The 14,866-nt window shown below is 35.5% G+C and overlaps 1 protein-coding gene across 1 annotated transcript in view; it reads left to right on the forward strand.

Moving 5' to 3' along the window:
- LOC136027492 (zinc finger matrin-type protein 3-like) overlaps positions 1-14,866 on the forward strand; it is a 172,647-nt gene that overhangs the window by 133,387 nt on the left and 24,394 nt on the right. Inside the window, exon 8 of the mRNA XM_065704802.1 lies at positions 12,710-12,888. Within this exon, the coding sequence (XP_065560874.1) occupies positions 12,710-12,888 (179 nt within the window). The remainder of the gene's footprint in view (positions 1-12,709; positions 12,889-14,866) is intronic.

Genomic DNA, 14,866 nt, shown 5'->3' on the forward strand with positions numbered 1-14,866 from the left:
GTCGTTGAATTGCTGTTGACTTTGGTCTGTGCATTGGATAATGTTTTGGTTATGGTAGAATTGCAAGGGTAGCTGCAAAGGATTCCCTATGTCCAGAGACAGTACAAAACTAGTGATTTTTGTTTATATGTTGATTACTGTTTTTGGCTCTGGCCTAGCTGTTAGGGTACATATTGTATTGTGTTTTAAAGTTAAGAGTTTTACTGGATTACTCTGTAAGCTAGGAACACCCAAACAGTGAAGAAAACCCCCCTCTCCTTCCCTCCTTCCTAGTCGCGCTGTGTGCTGACGTAATTTATTAAAAAACTATCTATGTTGGCTGTAATAAGAGAGAATTCTTTTTACGGTGTAAGGTTGAGAGTTTTGTAAGGTAAAAGTAATTCGTCGTAACCTCACTCTTACTGATTACCTTTGGCTGACCTATACAAAAATCCAGTATTCTATCTACATAAAAATTCGAGTTTGACATGGGGATGGATATTCTTTGATCTGTAAACGATTAGCCCAATGATACACTCATCGTCTTTCTATGATTTCCGGGATCCAGTCTATTATCTACTGTGGCCAAAACGTATTTTGCCGGTTTTCTGCAATAAAACTCAGGGCAAACATAGTAGAATTACGGCATCTAGTATCTATGTCCAGCAGAAAAAGGAGTGGCTACAACGTAAAGACAAGAGGCTGGAAAATATGCTGAGTAATTCTGTACCCGCATCTACTTCTCCCTTTATCTAGAAACTTGCAGGCTGAAATGAGCTTTTGCTGATGATGTGAATTCTGTTTATCTCGAGACACGTATTTTTGTGTTTTTTTTCGAATTTTTTAACCCTTTCACTTTTGGTTTTGTTTTTTTCTTTCCTTTTATTTTACTCCCTATTTTATTTCTTAATTTTTGCATTTCATTCATTTTAATATTTTGACGTACTTGCCTGTTACACGCCATTTAATGCTTTGTCTTTTTGTTGATCTAATCCGAGTCATTTTGTTGATAATCCGAGTCATTTTGTTGATCTGAACTCTAATCCCATTATCTTAAAGGCTTTGCCAACCTCAGCCTTTTTCCTTTTTTTTAGTCTTATTGCTCGTTTTTATCCCTGCTCTCCAAATTAAAGATATACTTAAACAATACGTACCTTCGTCGTATATTGGCTATAAATGGATACATGAGCCTAATCATTCTGGTGATTATTTTTTGTTCCTTTGACGATGTCCCTCTGTCGTTGTCAAATTCAAAGATTCTAGGTTTTTACTTTCAGTGCTTTTTCTTTTGCTGTAATTTCATAATTATGGAATCTCTGAGTAAAACTTATGTTTACTTACAGATATACTTTTTTAAACGTAGCTTTCATATGTGGTTGCATACTTGTCTCATGAAGTGAATTATTCTGTCATGTTTCTTTTTTAACTCCTTCCTTTGGTTTTTCCTCTTATCCTAGAATATTTAGCTCTTCGTAGTTATGGCATTTGATGAAGATTTTCTCTTTCTCTCGTAAATATAAGAAGTCTCTTTTCTTTTTTTCCCTTTGAAATAAGGAAATTTAGAGTGGTCCTTATCTCTGAGTTGACGTACCACTAAGTTTCTTTTCCCCTTATTGACCTTGAAAAACTGCTAATGCCCTAATCTGCACTCATATTGAGAATAACTCCATAAACAGAGGCCGGTTTAGAATATCTAAGGTTCTATTTTGTGAAACCAGAGTTGCGGTATTAGGATTTCTAGAAAGTCCAGTTATATGCAAATTTGATGAAAATTCCAGCTGGAGTGAAAAAAATTGTTTTTTTTTCTCCTTTCAGCTTGGATAGTAGTAGGGAGTCAGATAGAGAATATACATATTGTGGTAGTTAATTTTGACATCGGTGAATTTTGGAGGGATAGGTTTACGTAAACCAGTTCACGAATAAAAATATAGCCTTGCTGAAGAAATGCGGTACTTCAATTGTTTATATTCTCCTCCCCAAGTATTATTTCTTCGAGGTAAGATAAATTTGTTTTTGCCATGATATAAAAAAGAAGGAATTTGAATAAGTGAAAAATTAAGACAAGGTAAAGAAACACTCAAAGAAAAATTTTGCTTTTGAACAAAAGGAGCACAGAATAAAATCGTTATTCATAGTGACGCTTATACAAGGGAGAGAGGGATGAAACCGTACATTTTGTGGATTTGACCCCTACAAGGCGAAATTCTTAAGATACAAACTTCCCTTTAAACGAATAGATAACTTGATTATTCACTTTTATTGGTGATTTTTTTCAATGACATCAATCGAATCGTTTCTTGGAGAGACCCGAAAACGTGTGACCTTTTCAAATCTCCAAAGTCGTCCCAACCAGGGATGACTTCCGACACACATTTGGCATTTCTGGACATTCGCTGATTAATGCTTGTAATAATTAATTCAGATAATATACAAATAAAATGCAACATTAAATTTATTTTATGGGAAATTGGGCCAAATCAAAACCAAATACAAGAGTTTTGGCTGTTTGCCCAGTTCCTCCTATTGAAAACAGTGCGGGAAGCTTCATGATAGTGTCTTGAAAGTCAGTTTCTGCACAATCTCGACATTTAGGGAAGATGAACTTCCCACCAGACTGGCGGAGGTAGGTTATTTTTGCTAGTCTGCCACTTATTTCTTCAATTTCACCAACATAGCAAACAGCAGAGTTTTGCTTCTTTCCCGCCGTAAACCTTACAAGCACAAACTTTCAACAAGTTGATTCTTCATCAGTCTCAAACTCACTGATACTTCCACAATGTAAAGACTTGTCATCTGACTTGTTGTTGAGCTGTATATTTATATCTGAAATTCTGTCTCTAATTTTGTCAGCAATGAATGAAACCTTTGACTTTTTTAGCAACTTTTTCTTTTTCCTAGCAGGCCTTAGCTCAGTGTCTGCTTCTAGTGCTCTTTTTTCTGGTGTTTCTGCCAGAATTCTACTTTTGTCTTTTCTACAGTTTTTGTGTGGACCCACTTGCATTTTTGCCTTTTGATATGGTCTGATGCTTTCAGGAGTTAAGGCCAGAGGCAAGTTTATGTTGTAATCATAGAAAATACTGTCCAATCTTGAACACAGGATCTTAAAGTCGGAACAAAGTATCTAAATAACAGGCAGACTTAACGTATTAGGTAACGTATTAACTTGGGTAAATTTGATCTAAGACGAAGATTGTTACACATAATAATTGATTTTAAATAAGCTAGGCTATAAGGCAAGGGGTAACTTTTGTCTAAGGGTAAATGTTGAAAACAAACTTTGATAGCCAAAAATATATTACTTCAGGTAACACAACAGGAACACTATCAATTCTACCGATATTCTGCCTCTAGATACATATAGTTCCATTTTCCTAGTTATTATTAAAAAAAGCCCAATGATGATAAAACGGCTTTTAGGGTTGATACAAACTACCAGAGCCTGGGGGCGAGGGTTGTAAGCTGTGCCCTGGGGGCATTTATGGTTTTCACGGAAGGGATGGTTGTTTAACTTTAGAGGAGGCTCATTTGGTTGAAAAGTAGAAATTTTCGTTCCCTTTTAAGACTCAAAATAATGGAGGGTAACTAGCCCCCCCCCCCCCCCCCCGACAACCTTTTTTCACCAAACGCATCTGCTTGAAAATATAGCAATTTTGTTCAAAAAATTTCGAAGAACGTATAACAATGTCTCTAGGGTTGACACAACCCCCTAGTGATCTGGGGATAGGGTTGTAAGTTAAAACCTTATATGCCTTTGGGGGCATATAAGGTTTTATGAAATTGTTGGTCGTATAAAATTCAGATCGGTCTCATTTGAATTGAAATTGAAAATTATAATGTCCTTTTTAAGAGACAGTGATTTGAGAGCAACCAACCCCTCCCCATCCACGCCCATCATTTTCCAAAACAAACATCCAAACAAAGTTTTGAGACATCAAATTTTTCAGCATTGTTCAAAGGTTCAGTAATTTTGCCTTTTGGGATGTCAATCCCCACCCCCATGAGGCCTCAGAGGAAGGGATTTAAGTTCGAAAATTTGTTCATTGTTTACATATAATTTAGAGGTAATTACTTGGCTAAAAAAAAGGAGCGAGAAGAAAAAAAAAAGGAGAGTTATAAAAGAAGAAAAGAATTGTTTTCCTAAATCAGCAATTGAGATAAATGAGCACTTGAATAAGGGCTTATCCTTACTCATCTGTCCAATTACACAAGACAAAAACTTATAACCAAATAGTCTACCAAATTGAAATGTTCAAATCCATGCAACGTCGTCATTAATAAATGTAAGCCGTTGTAAGTTAACAAGCAAAAGCACCTTAAGTCTAACGAAATATTTCCAAGTAATTACCTTCCATTAGGGCTCATCAGAGGAATACCACCTGCCTAAATGGGTTTTGACGCTTTACTTTCTCTACCCGGCAAGGTGGAGCGTCTACCATAAAGCTCTTTTATGGTATCCCTATGTTTGGTAAAACCTGTGAAGTACGTGCATACTAGTAAAATTATTCAAAAGATGCCTACAAAATAAGAATAGTTGTATTCATATTGGAATTCCATAGGTTAGTAAAACTTAAATACACATCTGGAAAAATTACAGACTCTCTGGGCCGGAGGGGGGTTATAAAACAGAGTGCTTTATTGGTTTCTGGAACTAATTATAGATTTAAAGCCCCCAAAGCTGGTCCGGAACCCTTGTATAAATACAAAAATCCCAAAGGAAAAATGAAAGAGAAGTTACACTAAAATATTCTTCAGCATATCTTGATAATTTTTTTGTATATGTACCTTAAAGTTCATTATTAAAAGTTCAAAACTAATTTTTGTAAGATTGCCAACTAATTTTATTGGCAGAAAAACCTTTTAAGATCAATTTTCGGCTAAGCGTTTGACATCTATTTTTAAAATCTGTGTAATTACTGCAAATTCATGCATAACTAAATAGTTGGGAATAAAAAGCTGAATAAGATATATTTGAACGTATATTACTTTTGAGGAATGGGAAATTATGCTATTGAGAAAAGGTATGCATGTTTGACTTCTACTTTCCCGAAATGCGAAGGGCATCAAGATGTGTTTTTCATGGAATGTTGAGGGCAGTGTTAAGCTAAATCAAAACATGCTATGTCTAGATGGGTTATCAAAGGGGTGTAACTCAGGAATGACTGATTATATTAATTTGGAACTTTCAGAAATGATAAGGGAGGTGATCAATTGACCAAAAAGGCTGTATTTGCACGCTGCTGCTACTATTACTATAACTACCACTGGTTCTACTGACACTACTACTACTACTGCTACTACCACTACTGTCGCTAAAACTATTAGAAACTTCCAGGAAATTATATGGGAGATGATCAACTGACCAAAAAGGCCATATTTACGCGGTACTAAAACTACTGTGGCTTCTACTACTACCGCAAATACTATTACTACTACCACTACTATCACTAAAACTACTACTTCTCTAGCGAGTACTACTAAGCGAGAGGATATCGAAAAATATCTGAGGAAACGTTGAGGGGAAATTTGAACTAAATTAAAACATACTGTGTGCATTGCTGATATGGGCGTATCAACAGTATTTTCGGAACGGCTTATCGTATCAAGAGGAAACTTCAGGGGCATCATGAGTGGGATGTTAGGCTAACCAAAACGCAAAATGTACCTGCTAATGCTGCTATTAATGCTGCTGCTACTACTGTTACTCCTGATAGAAATACACTACTACTGCTACTGATGTTCCTACTACTACGACTACTACTACTATGACACTAGTGCAATTAAGGCTACATGCATGGAGGGGAAAAATTGGCAGAATATTGAGGGGGAATTTGAACTAAAAACACACTATGTGAATGCAGGTTGTCAAAAGAGCGTGTCTCAAGAATGAATTTGGGTATTAAGTTGGAACTTTCGGGGAATACTTAAAGGTGAAGATCAATTGACAAAAAGGTAATATATGCATGTCACTACTCACACTATTACCACTGCTACTTTTTCTATTGCTACTACTGCTACTAAACTGCTCCAACTAATACTTCAATTGCAAAAACTTGTAAGACTTAGATAATTAAGGGAAAAGGGTGTCAAAACGGGGTCGTAAGCGCACATCAACAGTTTGTTTGGGATGGCTTACCGAGTCAAGGTAAAATTTCCGGGACATCATGAAAGCGATGTTCAATTGACCAAAATACAAAATATACATGCTACTACCGCTATTAATACTGCTGCTAACACTACTAATGCTCATACAATACTAGCAATGCAACTGCTTCTACCACCTCAGATACTGTTGTGATAATAATGCTATTAAGGATAAGTCTATGAAGGTAAAATTTGAGAGAATATTAATGGCAAAATCGAACTAACAAAACACACTATGAGCAATTAGATTGTTAAAATAGCGTATCTTAAGAATTGATTTGTATATTAAGTTAGAACTCTCCGAGAATGCTTAAAGGGGTGGTTCAATTGACCAAAAAGGGAATATGTGCACACTACTACTAATACTACAACCACTGCAACATTTACTAGTTCTACTACTAGCTCCAAATACTACTTCTATCGTAACTACTTGTAAGGTTAAGAGCATTAAGACGAAAACTTCAAGAATTACATGAATATACAGGTTATTAAACGGGCATATCGGCAATATCATGGCAATGGCTAATTGTATTAAGTTGAGTAGTAATACTACTGTTGTGACTACTATTAAAACTATACCTAAGGGTATGTAGGTGAAACTCTCAGAGAATATTTCAAAAAAATTCTTTTGTATGGATGGCAACCTGCCATCCGTATGCAGGTTTTCAAAAAGACATATCAGCTATATATTAGGAACAATTTTTTGTGTGAAATTAAAACTTAGAAGGCTTGTTGTGGGGGATTTTGGATAAACCAAAATACGATATTTGCATCATACTGCTACTATTTCTACTCCTACTCCTACTACTACTGCTACTATTATTATTACTGCTACTAAAGCTTAGACTGCTACTATTATTTCTGCTCCTACAGCTCCTACTATAATTACTGGTGCTATTACTGCTGCTAGTAGACCTAAGAGTATTAAGGCGAAAATTTTGGACAATGTCGAAATTTTATTGAAATAAATCGAAAAACAAGCCAAGGGTATTAAGGTGAAGCTACAAGGAATATTTTGACGGATGTTGAACTAAATCCAAACGAACTATGATCATGTAAATTGTCAAAAGCTTGACAAAGCAATATCACAATAACGGCTTACAATATTAAGTTAGATGTTTCAGGGTAAGTCGTGACGAATTTCGAACTAGCCAGAAGACACTATGTGTATACTTTTGATACTACTTTTACGGTTACTGTAACTAATGTAACTAAGCGCATTTAGTTGAAACGTTTAGGGGGAGTTTCAACTAAACGAAAAAACTATGCGCATGCAAAAATTAAATTGTATATAAGCAAAATCATAGGCAGCGTTGCTCTATCCTAGCTAGTTATATCACTAATATTTTAAAGGAGCTAATTTCACTGGCTGATCCAGGGGGACCCCGTCATCCCCCCAGGATTTTTTCTGGCGCCCTCTTATCCTGTTTATTTCTTTTTTGTATTCTTTTTTTAGAATAAATTTGTCAATTTGGTCAATTATTGGCGCCCTTGTCACATAGGGCCTCCCCCAAGATTTTGCTGTAGATCCGCCCCTGGTTTATTTGATTGAAAATTCAAAATTCTAGTATCCTTTTGACTAGCCAAAAGTAATTTGAGGGCAATCAACCCTCCTCTTTAGCTCATAATTTTCCATAAACTGCCAGTCAAAATTTCAAGATAGCCATTTCGTTCTGCATAGCTGGACGGTCTTGTAACTGTATCTCTTGGGATATTGCATAGGTCAACCCCCCACAGTTATGCAATTTGCCCATTATGTGTAAAAACTAAAAGTTGCTCTAAGATTAAATCAAAACGCACTGTGTGTCTGTTGGTTGTCAATAAGGCATCTCAGCAAAATTCCAAGAACAACTGAGGACATTTTGTCAAAACCTTTGGGGCTACTTCTATTGCTACTTCTGCTCTTAAAATTTACTAAACCAAAAGAGTGTAAGTATATCCAACCTGCCAAAGAGCATAGATAGGATTTTTTTTTGCGAATGGTATTAAGTTTTGTTTTTTAAGGTCAACTTCGCTGAAAAGGGCTATGTCAATTTAAACAATTACGAACAAAAATTAGTTAAAAAAAACTTTACTGAAAAAAGCTTAAATGTTTTCACTTTTAGTCTTTAATAGATCAAGTTTTATTTACATTTTAAGGAATAAATATCAGCAAATGTACATTAAACTGATAATGCACATGCATTTGTTTTTTTGTTTTTTTTAGTAAAGTGCAAATCATGTGCTGGCCTTGGAAAGGCATGGGGGTTTTGAGCCTTGCTCATGTTAATTTATGCTCGCTTTGAGTTTGACTTGGTTATTTATTGTAATTTCTTTTTTATGTTTTATTTATTTATCGATGCTGATTTGAGGCAGTTTAATGCTTGGTAGATAATTTAATTCTATTTTTGCTTATTTTTGGTGTAATGGAGTTCTTTTCTTTTCTTTGAAAAACTTATTTTGTGGAGAAGTTGTTTTTTAAATCAATAGCTTAAAAGGGAATAGATAGGTACTTATTGCAGTTCAGACACAAAACTTTATCACTAACATACACAAAACATTAATAAACTACCAGTAAAGCCACTGTATTGAAAACTCAGATTTTGATTGTCGTATTTCTCTCATCTTTTTCTTTCTCTGAATCGAATTACTAGAATTTTGTTTTATCACCTATGACATTCCGAGCTTTAATTTCTTATAAACAAAACAAAAAAAAATGTTGATCCGGCAGTGACGGTCCGAGGAGCGTGGAGACTTGTAACAGGCTATAAGAAAAGGTCAATTCGTATCCGACCTAGCAGAAAGTGCACCCAAAAAACATTTAGGCAACTGATTATCACAATGCCTAAACATAAATCTATATAAAAGCCCTAAGGCCTGCTGCTGGTAAAATTTTGTTTGTTCATAAACGTTTCTTACTAAGCTTTTATTAATAAATAAAATGCTTTTTGTATTTGTCTCGTTGGTACAGGAGTCTAAGGATGACTCATAAGTTCGTACTTCTATAAACTTCTATAATTCTGATATAGGCCCAGTATCTAAAGATGGAGTTGAAGTTAAAAGAAGAGGCATCCGTGCGGTTAGGTCGTTATCCATCACTTTTTTCTCCTATTTTGTTATACTCTCCGAGTCTGATGCTTTCAATGTATGAACCTTTGAAGACTGGAGAGTCCAAATCTACTGCAGTTGTGCTACTGAATTAACTGCCTTATTAAGACAAAAACTTATAAAAAAGTTCCCAACTAATTATTAATTATTCATCAAGAAGTTCCACTTTGTTGCTTCTTTATTGACTTTTTCTTAACGTAACATGAATTTGCGGATCGTAAAAGTTGACCTCGAGTATACTCTTCAATGTCTATGCTACGGGGAAAATTTTCTCCATAAAGTGGCCTTCACATTACGTACGTAATTGTCTATATTAAGTGGTGAAGTTACGTTACGTTAATTATAACCTTTCACACCTAAACAAGTCAAATGTTGGCTAACGTAAACATTCAGAAAACCATTATTTTAATCGTTTAAAATCACCGAAAATATCGTAAGCAGACTATTGAGAAAGTAAACATGCAGAATGGGGAGGGAGATCCGAGCTCTGATCAAGCGTTTAAAGCTTTCTAGAAAAATAATGGATTATTCATTTTCAAAAATTTCCAGGAATGCCATTTGTTGCTGCTATTGGTTTTTGGGTACTGGAGTTTCCGTAGCGTAACAGAAACTGACTTGACGTAAAATTCTAAATCCTCTTAAATTATAATTAAAATTATATATTAAATTAAAAATCCCAAATAATATTAAATTTAATAAATCAAATTAAATTTAAAATTCGTAAATCTTCTTAACACTGTCTGCGTAAAGAAAAAAATTACTCTCTAAGATTACATAAAGTAGCGTCAAGTCTTAAGAGCCTTTCAGACCAAAAATTTTCCTCCTTTTTCGCTTTAGACTGGCCATCTTACGGATCGCTACGGAGCTTACGGTCAAAATTAGCACTCCGTTACGTTAGAAAATTGCGTATGAAATTTGTCCAAGAAAATAAGTTCATTTGCTTGTTGATTTCAGAAAGATGGGGAAAAGGTGAGAAAATGGAAGACATTAAACAAAATATGAAATTGCTTTAAAGGCTCGTGTTCTTTCTGCCCCAGCTACAATTTTCCAAGCGTATCTTTCATCCCGTATTTTAAATCGGGTTCTATTGTGTTGTGTGAATTTATACTCTTTCTGCTATGTTAAGACATAAAAGCATTTGGATAAAAGAGAAAAGGGTCTATTGCTTTCTGATAAATAGGCCATTTTCTTTGTAGATAAACTTTCAATCGGCAACCTTGTTTGAACCTTTCTTCTAGTATTGAATTTACTATTATAAATGTGCTGTTTTTGTTATCTGCTGTTGTAAATTTGCTACAACAAAATAGCTTATTCTAATATTTAATTGAACATTTAATAGATGAACAATAGCTGCTACATTAAGGCGGCTCTGGAAATATACGTAGGCATGAAAGGCAAGAACTTACGCAGGACTGAGGAGGTTTTAGGGAGGGACAGAAGGGGCACTTGCCCCGGACTTGAAGACTTAAGGGCACAAAATTTCAAACAAAAAATCTAGCAGTTATAATTATCTTGTCACTGTGAAATTCTATTTTATTAAAATAAAGTAGAGGTCGTAGTTAATACATTAGAATAATTGCTGAATTAATAAAATGAAAAAAAAATTAAATAATAAAAATAATTAATATAATTAATAATAATTCAAATAATAAATTAAGAATAAAAAAGTTTTTATTAATTAACTAATAAATTGAAAATAATTGTGTAAATAAATGAAAACTTCGTTCAAATTCGGCCTGAAATTTTTGTGAGGGAGACATGGTTTTTCCCCGGGCGCAAGAGAAGCCAGAACCGCCACTGACGCAGGGAAAGGGGCTCAAGGTTGATTTTCAAATCCTAAACTTTAATGAATATCTGGGCACTTCTTATTCAAATCACCGTTGATTTTTTTTTTTACTATCCCCCCCCCCCCCGAAGAAAAAATTATGTTTGCGCGTTTCATATTAAAAAGAACACTGTGTCGTACATAGTATCGACCTTTGATTTTTCTTGAATGGCTAGTTTAGACAAATCAATAAAGCGGTTATTAAACCTGTGATCATGGAATAGCGATCGTTTGTTAGTACTCTATTACTGAGTTGTCTGGACTCAGGGAGATTTGTCCGAGTTAAATATCAATTTTTGTCGATTTGAAAAATTTGCTTTTCTGTCATTGTCTGAGGAAAAAATAAATCGGCTTTTCGATGGGACTAACTCAGTTAACCTTTAAAAGTAATTTTTATATTCAAACCCAATCAGTTAGAAGAGGCATTAGGGTTGTCCAGGCCTGCAGAGGCAGTCGTGGAAAAACTGTGGTGTGTTTAAACTATAATAATGAGTTATGTGAAATCGGAGGGCAATTTGCTTGTAAATCTACCTTGTAAATCTTCGAGGTGAAATTTCTAAGAAATTTGAGTGCCCTAACATTTTGCTAAACCTTTTCTCGTTGACCTGCAAAAAAGCTTCTGACAGAAGGATCACAATATTCTGTCAAGTCAGCTGCTAAATCAGATTTGGATTGAGAGCCGGCTTGGTTTGAACTTTTCCAACTCAAAAATAAAGGCCAACAACAATGTTTTCTTCGACCTAAGAAACACCTTTTATAGGCCTTAACAGCCTTAGATTTAGTACCAGTAGTAGTAGTAGTAGTACCAACAGTAATAATTGTAGTAGCATTCGAATTAATAGTAGTAGCCTTATATTTAGTGTCAGTAGTAGTACTAGAAGTAGTAACTATAGTAGCAGCTTTAGTAGCAGTAGCGGAGCACTGTTGCTACTGTCTTTTTCTTTCTCTCCTTTTCTTTCTTTCTTTCTCTGTCTCTTTCGCTTTTTTTCTCTTTCTCTCTTTCTATCTTTCTCTTTCTTTCTCTCTTTTTCTTTTTCTTTCTCTTTTTTTCCCTTTTTCTCTTTTTCTTTCTCTCTTTTTATTTCTTTTGCTTTCTCAACAATTGTTGTAACAACAGCAATGTTTTCTTCGACCTAAGAAAGCACTTTTATAGGCAGAGGTTGTCGAGTGCATCAGAGCTTAGTATAACTCTCTATTGACACAAGTTACCTATGTGCAACTTGTGCAGCTTTCAAAGTAAGTACTCGTCAGTGTACTAAATTTAAGCCTTTAGGACAGGGGAAAGATATCAAAATATATTTTTATAGGAGGGGCTTGGTGCTCGAATCTAATGTTTTAGCTCATATGTTTAGATATCTCTGATTTTTTCAGAGAGAATGATTTACTATTAGATAGTAAGCCTCTTTACTTGTGACGACACGACAAATTCTTTAGCTAATTTAAATCAAATTGGTTCAAGGATGAACAAAAATGAAAAAAAAATGTTAAATGAAATTGCAGAGACAGTGTAGCGTCCCTATAGAGAGAACGTCCTTGATTCAATGTTAGAGCTTGTACATTCTCATTTACGTAGTGTACCAGTATAAGCATATGTTTACGACAAAAATTTACATTCTTCGTTGATTATACTTTTATTTTACAGTATTTCATGTATTCCATCGGTCACTTTTGTTACAGATTTGAATGCAAATTATGTTCTGTTACTGCTCCTACCCAAGTACAGCTGGATGTACATTTAAATGGCCAAAAGCATCGTACTAGACTGGATCAGAAAGAGAGGATTGAGAAGCAGCTTGAGTTGGAGAAAAAAGGTCTCCGTCCAAAACCTTACGATAGGCAACGCTTTACAAGGAAAGGTAAGGTTCACGAATAAAGAACTTTTAGTGGGTTTGTAAACTCTTATCTTTGTTTTGATTGGGTATGTGAGGAAGTATCCGAGCATGTATGTTTCATTTTCTCATTTCTGTTCCCTCCAGTTGAATGTACAAAATTTAAACGATGAAATTCCACTTATTTCTAACATAAACTATCCTTTAGAAAATGTGAAATCTTTACCGGACCATTAAGTATGCCTTTTTTCAAGGTACCAGGGATATCATGCTTGTCCAATGTACTACTAGTCACTTGCCCATGATAATGAGTGGATCTTATTCCTTTGTGGAACCTTTGTTTGAAGACAACAGCGACTTTGTTGGAATGATCTCCCATCCCAACAGGGAAAGGGCGAAAATCCTCCAAAGCCGTTTCTGACGCATAGAGCCTTGAATCGACATTTCAGTTTCTGTGTTTGTGATTACAGATACAAGAATGTCTGTCGCCCAACCTTGCCGCAGCAGGATTGAACCCCCGGCTCCCTAGCGCCAAGCGGAGCATCAATTCACTGTGCTCAAATTTGGTTCTCAGGTAAAGAGTCAGGTAAAGATTAAAATGCTTCTCCGTACAAAGCTGTATGTCAATTTTTTTTTCTGTTGGCATATCCTCCTTCAATTAGTAAGAACATGATATACGTCATATGTTCGTCTTATTGTCTTGATGAGGTGGTTCGTCGAAAGGAAGTTCCTCAGAAATAGGTGAATCGCTATTTTGTTGAAGACAGTCATTGAAGCCACATCAAATCTTTACTTTAAAGGTAGATGTTGGTCTTTCGTGGTGGCATGGCCTGCCCTACTGGCTCTATTCCGGGAGCCCTAGAGTTGGCCCAAACGAGTTTTTTTTAGCCCAACAAAAAGTGAGCACCTGTTTTCTACGTTGTATCGTTTGCAGGATGATTGAGCTGCATAGAAGACAGCTCTGGGGCGAAGAATTATAATTCTTCGAATTATAAAATAGTTATTCTCAGCGTTTTAGAGCAGGAGGATTGGATCCAATCGAGCTAATATTTGGGAGCTAAAACAAAGTGGACAGTCATATTCGGCAACAAGTAGATGGATGATAGAGGTAGATAGAAGAAAGCGTTTTGTCGAAGAATCACCAGTTATTTTGCCCCGGAGGGTCACTTCGATCGAAGCTGGGCTCGCAAGAAATATTAGTTTATAAATGAATTCCCATTGGACAAAATTTATGGGAGTTTACATTTCCTCCTCATTTATACCCCCTCCCAGTTCCCTTAGAGTTTTCATAAATTGTCTACTGATTAGTAAAACTACCAGGCTGATAGAAAGTCGCATAGATATGATTAATGGCTTATTTTGGAGCTATTGATCAAGTTTACATTTGCTGGTAAATTTGTCTTGATAACGACGTCATGTTGGACTATACGGGATCAAAAATAGCAGTTTTTGGTGGCATAGCTGGAGTTCAAAGACAGGTAAGTATAGAAAGAGGACCATTACAATGTATATGGTTGAAAATCCTTAACCGGAGGCTTAGAACTCCCCCTTTTATATACTTGTTCTACCAGCCTATTGTATTGTTAGGAAGCTATGGTGATCCCCACCATAGGATTCTCTTATGCTTAAACATGTTGTTCACCATTTAAAACCGCTGAAAACAAAGCTCCTAGAGAACTTGCCAGCCCTTCTCCCCAAGAAATTTTGTGTTTTGGTATTTGATGCCCCATCTTGCCTTGGCATATGATGTCCCGTCATGCCCCGTCTTGCCGTGCCCCTCCTTTTCTCTAGAACTCATTCTACATTTATGTGACCGCTCAATGACAGTTAGGATGCTCTGAGATTAAAATGCACTCTTTGAGGCATCTGTCCCCCTCTCACCTATCAAATGATCCACCACTTCATAATAGATGATGCGCTCTCATACATCATTGTCTATAATTCTATAAAACATGAAAAAAATAAGTTTAGGTAAATGAAGCTTTAGAACAAATGCCAGAAACAT

This window comes from Artemia franciscana, chromosome 5 (assembly GCF_032884065.1).
Source record: "Artemia franciscana chromosome 5, ASM3288406v1, whole genome shotgun sequence".
NCBI lineage: Eukaryota > Metazoa > Arthropoda > Branchiopoda > Anostraca > Artemiidae > Artemia > Artemia franciscana.